The 13,814-nt window shown below is 47.4% G+C and overlaps 1 protein-coding gene and 1 long non-coding RNA gene across 4 annotated transcripts in view; both read right to left on the bottom strand.

Moving 5' to 3' along the window:
- Positions 1-5,247, bottom strand: part of LOC144099164 (uncharacterized) — a 35,274-nt gene extending 30,027 nt beyond the window's left edge. For 2 of the 3 annotated variants that reach the window (XR_013307330.1, XR_013307333.1), the window contains exon 1: positions 4,428-4,564. This is a non-coding gene — a long non-coding RNA (uncharacterized LOC144099164). Of the gene's footprint in view, positions 1-4,427; positions 4,565-4,623 lie in introns of those variants that run through there. The other variant, XR_013307329.1, reaches the window with a different exon arrangement.
- A 1,868-nt stretch (positions 5,248-7,115) lies between these two features.
- LOC144097123 (uncharacterized) lies at positions 7,116-11,090 on the bottom strand. The gene is made up of 2 exons (XM_077629908.1): positions 11,012-11,090; positions 7,116-8,251 (listed from the first exon to the last, which is right to left on the bottom strand). Exons 1-2 carry the CDS (start codon positions 11,077-11,079, stop codon positions 7,888-7,890), a joined length of 432 nt encoding a protein of 143 aa, XP_077486034.1. The 5' UTR covers positions 11,080-11,090; the 3' UTR covers positions 7,116-7,887.
- Positions 11,091-13,814: the final 2,724 nt, after the last annotated feature.

Here is a 13,814-nt window from a genome sequence, read left to right as displayed (position 1 = left end):
TTGAAATCCTATAAGTCATGTTGTGTAAAGATTATGCCGCGAATTCTACGAGTTGGTACACATTCGTCAAAACATCAAAATAGGAGGGGGGGGGGGGGGGGGTGACAGCGCTCTGTATGTCGTCGGCTAACTATGCCTCATTTCCCGCGCTATGCCGCCCCCCCCCCCCTTCCGCCCACCCTTTTTGTGTTCTTTGGGACATTGGGACACCTGCTGAATCCGAATATCGTAGGAAACATTGCACCAACAGTGGTCGGACAGGTTGATACGTTGATACACTCTCAGTTTTTTCAACATGTAGCAAATTCCATCGATTTCATTGCCCCGGCAAAAGCCAAGCTAAGGTGGAGTGGTCCTGGACACTTAGAGTGGACAAAATATCTCGGAGGGGCAAAACTAATGAGATTGCGTGGCACCTTTGACGAAAATCTTTGCCTTCTACATTTCTCTCAGGTGCCATGAGCTGAAGTAATCAGAAGTAAAAGTGGAAAAATCTTTGAAGATACTGCTCCGGGTGATATTTCTGCAGGTGCCAGTCTGTCTTCTGTGTAGAAACATATTGCAAATACCGAATATGGCCACTGCACACACGGTTTGTGTTCACTGCCGACTAACCTCGTGGGTACAAACCTCCGCCTGTCTGGCATCTCCGATACAGGCCCCGCTTCTGTCTCTGTCAACGCGAAAGTAACGGCGCTCTTGTTCGTCAAGATCGGTCCGAGAAAGCGCTTGAAACTGGCCTCCTTTTTACTACCTGCTTCTTCTTCCTTGAACTTTTCACGCAGTTCAAGGAAGAGAGAAACTCTTTATTCGAAAAACGGAGAATTCAGCCGGCGTTTTAAGTTCTTTGCAAGGTTAGTATAAGTTCTCCCGTAACTAGTTTGCTTTCTCAAGGAATGTTGACAGTATTCCCAAGATTGATCTGCCCAATTCGCGCTAGTCAAAACTCAAACTGTCAACTCGCGCTACGTAGGGAAATGCGTCTATGTCTATTGCGCGCACTTTTTTTTTTGTCACGTGCACTAAAAAAGGAGGCCTTCTGGAAAACAGTGAATTCAAATGCCAACAGAAATGATCCTGCAAAGTTGTTTGAAAGATGGCCACGCTTCCTCGTATTCGATCCCGTATGCAACTTGTTTTGTGCAGAACTCCATGGCGCAGAACACACATTAATACCCAACACCTGTCATGTCCACTGGCAGCGAAAGATATGATCCTTGACGCTGCTTAGAAGCGCGAGTTTCATTTTGACTAGCGTCTAAATCTTGGTGGTAAAATTGTAGCATTTTACAGCAATTTACTGATGCAGCAGCTTTTAAGCGGCAGAGATATTTGTAATAGAACGTCGAGTTGAGCCCAGAGTCCAAGGGCCATCGCTCAACAGGAATTCAGGTGAGAGGATCTAATTCTCGCTAAAAATGAATTCTCTGGCTTTTTCTGAGCATATCAATGTTTGTCCGGCAAGAAGAGATACATTTATTGCTGAGAAAAATGCATTTCAAATCGCTCTCGCCACTCGATTGAAACACATGGCCTCTACGCCAAAAAAAAAAAAAAATAATGAGTCCATGATGACGGCTTTGAAATGAACGACGGTTAACCTGGCCTCCGAGATCCGCACTTAAAGAGGCGACGCACACGGTTTACTTGTTAATCTTCTGGTGATGGAGACACCAGTATTACATTTCTGCGCGAAAACTTTGCTTCAGGAGGTATAACCGGCTCACAATTTTTGTGTGAAGCTTGACGTTAAGGTTGACCTTGGACAAACCATAAATAAATAAAATATTTCCGCGACTGAGATTCGAACCCTGCGGTGGCGCGAACAGGTCAGCTTCGCTGGCCACTGCACGAGAGGAATATGCTATTTCCGCCTTTTTTATTTTCTTTATTGCATACCGACTTCAACACGTCACTCTACAAAAAAGAAAAATCCGCGCGAAGAACACGACACATATACTAAAAACTCGGCACCCGCAACTGTGTTATAACCGCCACGGTGGCTGAGCAGTTATGGCACTCGGCTGCTGGCCCGAAAGACGCGGGTTCGATCCCGGCCACGGCGGTCGAATTTCGATGGAGGAGATATTCTAGAGGCCCATGTACTTTGCGATGTCAGTGCACGTTAAAGAAACCCAGGTGGTCGAAATTTCCGGAGCCCTTCACTACGGCGTCTCTTATAGCCTGAGTCGCTTTGGGATGTTAAACTCCCATAAACCAACCTAAACCAGCAACTGGGGTTACGCGACCACATTAAAATTCCCGCATTTATAACAACACTCCAATTCTCGGAAGCCACTCAGGTCCTGGTTCTTGTTATCTTGTAGCCTTCAATAACTCTGCCAACAGATTCACGAAAATATTCTCTTATCGGCCTCGCATCAATGTCTGCGCGGCTGACCGCCATCCTAGATCGCCAAATACTGTGTATAGGTCCAATACCATGATCATGCCAAAAGGAACCCCGTCTTCATTGCCAACGGGAAAAATGATTCCGAAAGTATCCACCGGTAAGTCTTTCTTAACCGCGCGTTGGAGAATGACCCAAAATATAAAGGCTTCTAAAACAATCTAAGAGAACGTATTCAACAGTTTCTGGCTTTCGGCATATGAAACAAACATTTTCCGCAAGGCACTTGAAAAACACCTTTTCTAGAAATGCCTTGAGTTGACCCATCAGCACCCTCTTTCTCCTACCCTTCCCCAGTGCAGAGTAGCAGGCCAGATATCAATATTTTTGGCCGACCTCTTTTCCTTCGTTTTATTAAATTTATCTATCTTGACTAAAAGAGTGTTCGTATGAAGCTTAAAGAAGAAAATTTAACTCCACCTGGTACGACCATGCCTTTCAATCGTTTGAGAACTTACTGCCATGAACCTGTGCAGTACAAAGACGTGTACAATGGATCCAGAAGAAAGACATCCCACAGGTACTTAAGTTTCTTTCGCAACACAGCTGACAACTATTTCATTGAAAATCGCGCGTGCAAGACGCCGCATGCCATGTACATTTAAGGAAGCCAAAAATGCTCCCTTGCATAGTTGCCGAACTAACAGCTAAGCCTGGCAAGACCCTGCCCAACCAAACCAGACATGCAGTTCGCAGAAAGGGGGTTATTCACGTCACGAAAAAAAAAAAACATAACTCGATTAACTAACTGGCGCAAATACAAATGCGCTAAACACGATGTAACAGATTGGTTCACCGCATCCGTTACCAAATGCGTCCTCAAATCCGGTGCAACTTCTGCACACTGACGAAAGAACAATGAATTGTTTGTGAAACATACCAAACCTTGCTTACAAAAAATATGTTGCAAATTGTGGCACGCGAGAAAATAGACCAACTGAAGACTTTAGCCTGTCGGCCTTCTCACGCACTTCGACTTCGTATTTCCAATATGGCTCGCTGTCACTATAATTCTTGTGGGCGTGCCTCTTTTTCAAACCGAGAGCACGTTTCGTGGGCATTTCGCCCGCTATCAGGCGCTGAGCCCCCGCCATGACGATCGCTCTTTGATACCGCTCCTTATCTATTGCCTCTAGTTTCTGCTTAACGAAGGGAATTTCTTCCGTGCACGCGCCCGGCTGGTAGCCCTCTTGCGTTATCAAAAACTAAGTCATCTCTAAGCATATTTTCCTTCGCTCTTAGCTTTTTCTTTATATCGTGCGATCGTTCAATGGCTTTCCTTTCCATTGTCTTTCCCACTTCACTGCAAGGAGTTCGTTGTCCGATGGTTGCTATTCGTGCGTCGCCGACGCTACACGTTCCATAAAGATGTCAATTTTCAGCTGCTTTTCATTAAGTTTCCACTTTTCCCACACAAATTTGCTTTTCGTTCCTTTTCTTTTTCCTGCACGGAAGACAACAAGACAGCGGTCACTAAATGGCACTGGTTGTACGCGGTATTCGCCGCAGAATGGTATAAGTTCCGCTCTCCGTATTAGTCTGCGCGTAAATATAATACTAATAATAATAATTAGTTTTGAGGGAAAAGAAATGGCGCAGTATCTGTCTCACATATCGGCGGACACCGGAACCGCGCCGTAAGGGAAGGGATAAAGGAGGGAGTGAAAGAAGCAAGGAAAGAAGTGCCGTAGTAGAGGGCTCCGGAATAATTTCGACCACCTTGGGATCTTTAACGTGCACTGACATCGCACAGCACACGGGCGCCTTAGCGTTTTGCCTCCATAAAAACGCCGCCCCCGCGGTCGGCTTCGAACCAGCGAACTCAGGATTAGTAGCCGAGCGCCCCAACCGCTGAGCCACCGCGGCGGGTAGCGTAAATATAGACGACACGCAATTCCAAACCAGCAAATGTGGTGTCGCAGACAATGAGACTACCGAAATCGCAAGTTTGAACTCTTTCCACAGTCGCTCCCAGGGACTGGCAAATAAAAAGAATGCGACCTGCCGAAGTACCCACCTCATGCGACACGCAAACATCGTGTCGGCTGCTGAACGGACGCACCAATATCCAATTCCTGCTCAGTAGCGAGTCGTAATAGCTGATTTTGCCTCCTCCAAGATGCAAGACTTCTGACATTGAGCGGAGCTACGACGAGGTGTCTTTCAAAAGTCGCCATCGCTTAGCAAGACCATGCCACCGGTACGGCGCTTACCTTTGCGCGCACGTCGCGCGGTGTAGTGCAGTCCCGCCATTATTAGGACCTTCAGTTGGTCGCGAGAAAGCGACGACGATCGTTTTCCGCTGGTGACACGCTGCTTTTTCACCTTCCCGGCGTCCCATTGGCGTTCTAAACGGAGCTAGTCTTTGCTACTCGCTCGTTGCAGTGACGTCGTCGTGGCGCCGTTTAGCAGCAGCAGGTTGGGCCTCCTTGGATTCCCCGATGCATTTTTCAGCGGGCCGGGGGATATCCAGCTGTTAATTGGTAGCAGTGCACGTGATTGCCGAATCAGGTGGGCTGAGCGTTGATTCAAGAGTCCCTGCCATGTCACCTTCTTGTCATCGCACTTCGATGCGGTCGCTGGGGTCTGGACCACTGGTTTGGAGATGGCCTGCTGAGCTTCATCCTCGTCCATACGCACTTCGCTATTTTCGCCCAGTGTTCCTTGCACATCAACGCGGGTGCACAACTTCGTGCATTCAGCTTCTTCGTGGGCGTATGCGTGGCACTCGCTACACTTGGGCACCTTGCAGTCACGCCTAATGTGGCCTGCGTTGCTGCAGCGGAGACATATCGGCGCACGCCCAGGCACGACGACTAACACTGTCCCGTTTCCGATACGCATCTGACGTGGTAGGCGCTCGAGGCTCGCACCTTCTCGTAGAACAAGCCGCACAATCCGAGTAGTCGTCAGCGTTTTAAAACCCACCCGTCTTCGATCTATCGCTCGAGATATCTTTCACTTAGACGCACCCAGCGAACGCCCGGCTCAGACTTCAGTTGCTCACGTTGAAAGCGCACCAATTCAGCTTCAGCCGCACTTCGTGCCTTTCAGTGGCAAAAACTACGCGTCTTCCCTTTAACAATGATATGCCCGACGTCTAGCAACTTTCTCTTGGCCTCTTCGCTACGGAAGTTTACTAACGAGGCGCGCTACGTCTGGTGTGCTCCATGGGGAACTTGCGCTGAAGTTTGCGGTGCCGACTGCAGCGCCATAACACACTGCCTAGCGAGAAGAGCAAGCAGTTTTGGATAGTACTCTTAGTACTTTTCAGCGCCACCTTCAGGCGTTTATTGGCGTCAGCCTCCGCGCTCTGTCAAAGGCGTACGTGCCGTGCGTCAGTTATGTGGGCTACGCCGATAGAAGCTAGGCAACAAATGCTGTCAGCCAAACGCGGGTATCTAATCGCGCAGAATGTGTTCTCGCGTTTGCAGCGGCCCAAGCGGCTGACAAAAGCAATTTCTAGTCACCGAATGCAACAATTGCAGTGCCACCTTGGCAGCGCAGGTTCCCGATAGCTGCCCACCTGTTCGATGACGCCGGCTTCTTTCATCGGCTGATGGAAATATATCCTGTAAGGCCTTCCGGCGGTGTCGCAGGGAAGAACAGCCATTGTTTCAGTCATTCTCCGGTAGGCAGAAGGGGCTGTACAATCGTGTAGTTTTCAAACCGTCCAAAAAAAAAAACGCTCAGCGGCCGGCATCGGCCGTTATCACCGCTCGCGAAGAACCAGCCAGCCACGTGTTCCTCTCACCACCGTGGCCGGAAGCAGAAGTGACTATGCTATCTCCGCAGCCGATCACTCCTCGCGTTCAACTGCAGCCCACGCTTGCGCTGTCCATTGCACATCGTCGTCTTCATCACGTAGTACTACTATCCAACTAATATTGTTGCCAGAGTGCCGACGACGCGGCAAAGCAAAACCATAAGCCAAAAAGACTAAACACATTTTAGCACGTCTACTCGACGTAACTACACGTTGAAACACTGCCAATTTTTTTTTACCTCTCAAGGCCACGTTTTTTTGGCATCGTTCTTATTGTGAATCATACGGGGAATATTCAAAGATACTGTTATTAACCTATCGATGAGAATGGTCCTAATCTTTCGATGCCTACCAAAATCTTGCTTTTAAAAGTTAGTCTCGCGCTCGAATCATATAGTTAAGACTGCCATATCAAATTAAATGGTTTGAGTTTTGAAGATAGCAGGAAACTACAAACGTCCCGGGGAGGAATCTGTGAATATATTGATTATGGCGCAGCCTTGCAATATGCGCAAAAACTGGGTTCATAAAAAAACGTCTCGTTTCAAAAATGCGCTTGTCCAGCCTCGGTGTCTAGCTCATAGAACCTCAGATCTCAGTGAAACTAGCATCCTTGTCATTAGAACGTGGTAATGTATAATACTGACCAAATTTAATCTTAACCTCATTTATTGCGTAAGGCGTATTTCAGCTGGCAGTACTACCCAAACTAATGATTCCGAAGGCGTAAATGAAAAACAAGGTTTTTACACCTAGTTTTGATCAAGTAGGTTGTGGTCCTTCGCACTTATGGGAAACGAGTTTCAGAACACTCCAATGCAGCAGTTTGAAATCGTCAAAATCAATTGGTTCATATTTGTGGGTGTTACATTAAAAACCATCGAAAATAAACGCCACTAGCGCATACCCTTATTGTCAACATGTGCTCGCTACCTTAAAAGGACGATTTTCATCGAACCAGCAAGGGGAGATCAAAGAAATCTTTTACAAAAGTCTCCCGATTTCAAATGATCAATAATCCCCGTTAGTTTACGACGTACCAAATATCGAGTCCTTCCGATAGCCGCTTGTTGTAGCCTACTTGAGAAAATCAACTTGCGTAACGACACCCACCAGAAACATATTTGCCTCAGAGGTTAAAAGCAATATTCAGTCAACCGAAAAGAAAACGCGCATTAAAGGCGAGTGACCAAGAACGCAGTGCTGACTCTTCACAGGATCACTGAAAAAGTCAACATTGAAGGTTCAGCAATGTCTCCATCTGTGGCTTAACCAGGAACTGCGTACACAATAAGCTGCATTCATTCTGCGTTATGCACCTTCAGTCCTTATGTAAAGGGCTGCAATTATGGCAGATGGATGCAGTGGGGCACATTAGTCCAGAAAGCAGATAACGATAATTTGATTAGGCACCACACCACATTGACAGTACGCTCCCGCAAATGCATATCTGCTCGTGAGAACGCGTGCATCACACTCACCAACAGCGCGTAGTAATTGCATGTTTATTTCGTCAGTTACGTCTATTAATGTCTATGAAGTGATAAGTGCGAGCAAGCTTAGCAAAACTATGGTTATTCTGGCTTCACTTCACAAAAGGCAGCTCAAACACGCGGTTTCCATGAATGGAAATCGCAAAACAAAGTTACAAATAAATCTGACAAAATAATTATCCAGGCTTGGTGGAATGGTACGCATAGAGCGGCCGCGTCTACATCTGCGTGAAGTTCGCACAGTCCGGACTACTGGGTGCGCGTTCGGAGGCACGGCACCCAAAGGCGGTGGCGAAATCGGTGTTCAGCTTGAGAGGTTCATTTACAAAGAGCCGGGCATCCTTGTCGACGCTGCACCGGAAGTAGGCGTAGCGTAGATAGAAGAACTGCGCGTCGGACATCTTGTCGAGGCTCCAAGCAGCTTTAGGTGTGTGCCAGTCGGCAGCTGCTGGGCCTGTGGACGATGGGGAGGACAGCGCCCCCACAGCAGCCGCGGCAGCGATGTGCAGACCAATCGTGGACGCGTCAACAATCTTAAGTTGGAACCTGCTCAGCCTCGAAACCGAGCTCTCGACGCAGCGCCTGCAAAGAAACTCGAATTCAGAGCACGACAGAGATGGGTGTGCAAGTTTATCAACGGCCTCGTAGCCACATGAGGGCCTAGGGCACTGCAACATACTTGGCTATCCGCCGCTATGAATATTTTTTTAAATTTTATTTCGCAATGCTGTTGATCCCTTTTTGGAGTTTCAAAGAAATTAAAGAAACGGGGAAAAAAAACGTGTGGCAAACACAAGTATACTTTCATTGGTATACAGTATGAAGCTTCATCAATAGGATGATACACATGCAACCCATGTGGCATAGACAAAGGAGGAATCAAGTGATAAAACAAGAATGACACTTGCATCTTGTATATACATTGGGAGAAAGCACTGCAGCAAAAAAATGAACATAACAGATTCATTCCCAAAGAAATGTAAGAACAGAGCTCTCAAGGCCAGCGTGATTTGACCACGGTTAGCTGAGCTGTAATCGATGTGTGCAATTGATTCCAACTTCAGACTACTTGTGGAAAAAATGAAGATCGGGACGTATTATTTTTAATAAAAAGATTCATGACAGTGCATTTTGGCGAGTTGCTGTTTAATGGTTAATGCGAGCAGTGTTTAGAAGAGAGTGTTCGACCTCAGTGTACTTTGAGAGAGTACAGACAGTTATGTTAGGTTGTTTTTTTTATCCTAATGATGCACACTACGTTACACAAGATAAAACGACATATGGAATTTCCCTACACCCAGTAAAATGCCCTCTCATCTCTTCTTTCATGTTGTGTCTATTTCGGTTACAGAGTCCAAAAGGGGACTATGATGTAAAGTTTATTTTCAGTAAGGTGAAGCGTACAAAAACATTATTAGCTGCTTCTTCGTGTGTTCTTGTTCTGAGCCTTGGGTCAGACTGGCAGACAACCGTAATGAACTGAAACCGTGAAGCAGTGATTACATCGCACTATTCTTAGGCTTCACTTTCCCTTTCTTAGGCTTAGGCGTCCCTTTCTTAGGCTTCACTTTCCCTGACCTAGCTAGAACTTGAAATGGTACCGACAATTCGACTGTTGACAACAAAAGCAAAGAAATACGAGAGATCAAATAAATCAAAATACTTACAAAGCGCAAGAAAGCTCGCATGGTTACCCATGGATAGCACGCTCAGTTCATACATATAGGTGCGAAGCTAGCGCTCCCCGTTGCGTTGTCTACGTCCGCTCCCGAGGATTCGTTTCCAAATGCACAGACAACCGGCAAGCGTATTTCCTTGCGACAAAGCTCAAGTACCAAGACTGGCAACATCCTGCACATTGTTTTACCTACTACCATGTTTTCGTCCTGGCACTGACCAGGACCTCGAGAAGTAAGAGTGACATTCGATACAAGGCTGGCGCGCCTGGTGGCTCTGTCTTCATGCCCGCCCAAAAAGTTATTGACCGTCGCTTGAAGTTAATATCACACTGCTCGATAATGTAACGTCTGCATGCCTCGTACATGATTCGTATGCCAAGTACGTCTCTTTATAACTTTCCATGTTTTTATCAAAACCCACATCGGGCCTTCGAAAACTGCGAGTGATACTGAGCGGAGTGACATGCTTTTGCGGGCGCCCTACTTGCGTTGCTTGCGCAGCTTTGCACGTTAAGTGGCAACGCAGTAAACTGCCTTGCGCGACATTTAAAAAACACACAACCATAACTTTGACGCACACACTTCTTTAAACAACTACACACACTAATTTTACTTGCATGTTTCCTTCTTTCGTATGATGCGCTAGCCATTAATATGCATGGTTCAGCACGTGGAATTGGCCTACGACCAATAAATAGTTTATAATTGAATTTCTTCTGGATGCTTTTTTCCCGTTTCTGTGTCATATCGACCGAACGATGACTGTGACGTGTAGTTGAATTGCAGGTCAAGTGAGCCACAAAAAAAACTAAAATATAATCGCAGATGCGTGGTTTCACTTCACTACAACACTTAAAACAGCTTGCTTCACGAACTGAAATGATAATGACGTATCAGCAGTTATACAGCCGTTTTTTTTATTTCCTCAAGTAACCTCAACATCAACTACACGCCACAGACATCGTTCGACTGAAAACGAAACCGAAACAGTATCGAGAAGAAATTCAACTAAATTATTTAGCAGGCGAATACCCCGGGGCGATCCACGTATGTTAACGTCTACTGCATCATATTAAAAAAGAAAAAAAGGAAACAAAAATTTGGTGCCTCTACTCCTTTAAGGCAAATCATTTCGTTATATAACCGATATGTACTGACCGCAACGCAAAGTTGACCTAAGCACTCGCATGCTATTCCTTCAAATGGCACTGCCTATCTGTCCATATCGATAAAAGTTCACGGTAGCCCTTTTCATGACAAAATCTCCTGAGTTTAAGGGCGAAGAAGACATACATAATATAGACTACATCACCTAGCATGTGTGGTGAAAGCTTACGCGCATAAGCGCCCACAGCCACAGTTGAACATGGGGCTACTGGTGAAACCAGTGAGCGTTGTCAATTGCTAGATTTCCTTTAGCGGCTTTCATTCAACAGTTTTCATTTAAAAGCTGCTCCGTCGCTGTCTATATCGCGTGAACAAATCGCAGCCAAGAGGTTCCAACGACCCTTCTTTGGTAAAAGCCACGTTGCATGCGTAACATATGACAATTAACTAGCCCAGCAATTGGTTTTACATAAAGCACAAATCAAGGAAGGCCCCGTCAGAAACCAGCCGTGCTTCGCTAAGGTTGTATTTACTTCGCGAGTAAATTTTAAATCACCTTTGCAGCCCGATGGCTTTTCTTGTCTGTGGAGACCAGGTGTTTTCGTAGACAACTTGATTCCACATAAGAGCTGCCAGTCGAGAAGCTATCACAGGGGCGTCAGCAAGCATCGGACCGGTGGTGTTCGCGCTTAGCAGGATGAACGCAGGCGCTACGTACAGGGCTGTCTCGTTGGCGAAGCGCATCTCATCTCTTCGATCGCCTCGCAGGTCGTCTCGCATGATCGGCACGCCTCGACGCCGCATTGCCGTACTTACGTCAAACTCGAAGCTCACAGCCCGAAAAAAATTCCGCACGAAACCCCGAGTGGACAGGCTGGGTTCTGGAACGTCCAGAAGGATAACGTCTTCGGGCAGTAGGAGCGATATATTTCCGACCAAAGTTTCAAACTTTGATGTGTCGCCGCCCGCTGCCATGATTCTGCGAAGCGGTGCGTAGGTAACGAATGCACGCCGAGTTGCTTCGAAAACGTTTCTGAGTTGGGTATTCTTCTCCTGGCTCGTGAGAGCGGCGACGTAGGTCCTGCGTAATAGTTCTCCGAATTTTAGCGCGTGAATCCTGCAAAGTCTTGCTGCGCGAAGCGTGGGGAAATTCGGCAGGTTGTACACTTGAACTGAGGCAGCCGCTCCAAGAGTGGCAGTCATCATCATGTGACACAGCGATAAGGGCTGGTTCGAGGGGTTCCACATGAGTCGCATTTCTTCGAGGAAGGTAGCCTTGGACAAGGCGTACATGGGCTTTCCAAAGTCTACGTCTACGGAGAACTCTTTAAAGATGGCTTTCGCGTGCGAAATTCCGAGGCCATGGAAGGCGTCGCGAAACTCCTCCGGCGTCATCTGCTCGTTGATTCGCGGGCCTGCTCTGTTGGGGAGGCGCCCCTCCCACTCGCTAATTTCTTCAAGCCTGTAGCTGGTCACGAAATGAGCATTGATGGCCGAGAGAGTAACGCCTAAACAGGTTCCAGCGCAGATTGACTTGTAATTTTTCAAGCGTAGGCGGTTCGATAGGAATGTAGTGCCCTCTCCATGTCGGTGCTCGACAGTAAAGAAGGAGATCAGCCGGTAGCGATTGGGCATCTCAATGGCGAAGCGAAACATGTCGCTGGTGTTCATGCGAGGTTTGAAGTTTGCCATTTCAAGAACAGCAGCCACAGAGTCCCTGAGACGTAATTCGCGCTGCCATATTTCCCTCAAGCATGATGCGTACAAGCGATGGAGGTCAGCAGCCGCTGGCGAAGAGTACAAGGTCGTGCCCTTGGCGATATTTGAGGTTATGCGGTCCTGTAATGGATAAAAACCCGGTTTAAAAAATGAGCCGACACTGATGCAGCGATCGAATATCGAGCGTTAACACACCTAACATAGGTCGCCAGTTCGAATCCCTGCCGCGAGGTAGACTAACTTAACTGTAGTAAGTTTATGCTGCACGAAACGCGAAATCCTATGCCACCACGCCCAACACACTGCTACAAATGGTTGAGCTGCCATGTTCATATGAAGATTCGTAAAGATGTGGAATTGGGGGCACATAGGTCGCCGGTTCGAATCTCTGCCTGGAGCCAGGCTCTAACTAGGAAGTTTAAGCTGCACAAAACCATGAATCGTATGACACCATCCGGAAAATTCTGCCGCAAACGGTTGGCCCACGAATTTTACACGAATGTCGGAAATAAGCGGCCAGACTTTGACGCCTGCCAGGCAGGGATATATATATATACCGGAGCGACACAGTTCAGTTTCGAGTTGTGGAGTTCAGGCGTCACGCTGCTGCTGCTTGTTATTACTTTATTGCATTATGTAACCACCTCGGTTACCACGGCAACCACTAGGATACAATGTCGTTGCTATGGAGGCCGCCATCTTGGATTTCTTCTGCGGGACCAACATAACTCGCAGGCTCTAAACGCGACCAGTAGAGTTAATGCTCTAAAAGAGCAGCTGCCGCACTATTTCAGTCATTAAAGCGCAGCTTTCCTGAACATCACCAGCGAGCGCCGCCTGTCGGGGCGAACGAACAACCAACGAAATAGAGAATTCCAATTACTCGCCGCCCCGCCGTGGTGGCTCAGTGGTTAGGGCGCTCGACTACTGATCCGGAGTTCCCGGGTTCGAACCCGACCGCGGCGGCTGCGTTTTTATGGAGGAAAAACGCTAAGGCGCCCGTGTGCTGTGCGATGTCAGTGCACGTTAAAGATCCCCAGGTGGTCGAAATTATTCCGGAGCCCTCCACTACGGACCTATTCGTTCCTATCTTCTTTCACTCCTTCCTTTATCCCTTCCCTTACGGCGCGGTTCAGGTGTCCAACGATATATGAGACAGATACTGCGCCATTTCCATTCCACCAAAAACCAATTATTAATTACTCGCCCTTCACGACGCTGTATCTGACTTGCAGAATGGTTCCTGCGTCCGCACCGATAAGTTTCGACGGTAATGCTGGACGCCGAAGGTTTGAAATTCACGCGGTAGTTTTGAATTTTGAGCGACAGACGGAGATGTCTAAGTGCAACGTACGTGTGCAACCTAAACGTATCTGTGTATAATTTATGGGATTTAACGTTGGCTTGTAACTAGGCGTTTGACTGCACCCCACGCGAAACTGAACACCGAAGCTGTCCTCTGCCCTGTAAGGGCAGCCCCCTAAGGGTTGCCTCGTGCTATGTTAGGGGGTTTGCCTCCCTCTGTATTTGGCAATAAATGTTTCCACCACCCTTTACTACGGCACCTCTTCTTTTCTTCCCTCAATTTCTCCTTGATCCCTTCCCTTACGGGGCGGTTCAGGTTTCCGCCGAGATGTGAG

The sequence above is a fragment of the Amblyomma americanum genome, chromosome 7 (genome assembly GCF_052857255.1).
Source record: "Amblyomma americanum isolate KBUSLIRL-KWMA chromosome 7, ASM5285725v1, whole genome shotgun sequence".
In the NCBI taxonomy this organism is placed as follows: domain Eukaryota; kingdom Metazoa; phylum Arthropoda; class Arachnida; order Ixodida; family Ixodidae; genus Amblyomma; species Amblyomma americanum.
The sequence above is the reverse complement of the archived record's forward strand: the minus strand, read 5'-3'. Positions and strand labels throughout refer to the sequence as shown.

Coding starts and splice junctions, on each gene's coding strand:
- LOC144097123 (XM_077629908.1), bottom strand. CDS start 11,079: ATGTGGAATCAAGTTGTCTACGAAAACACCTGGTCTCCACAGACAAGA. Junction 8,252..11,011: donor AAAGCCATCGGGCTGCAAAG/GTGATTTAAAAT, acceptor GTTTCTTTGCAG/GCGCTGCGTCGAGAGCTCGG.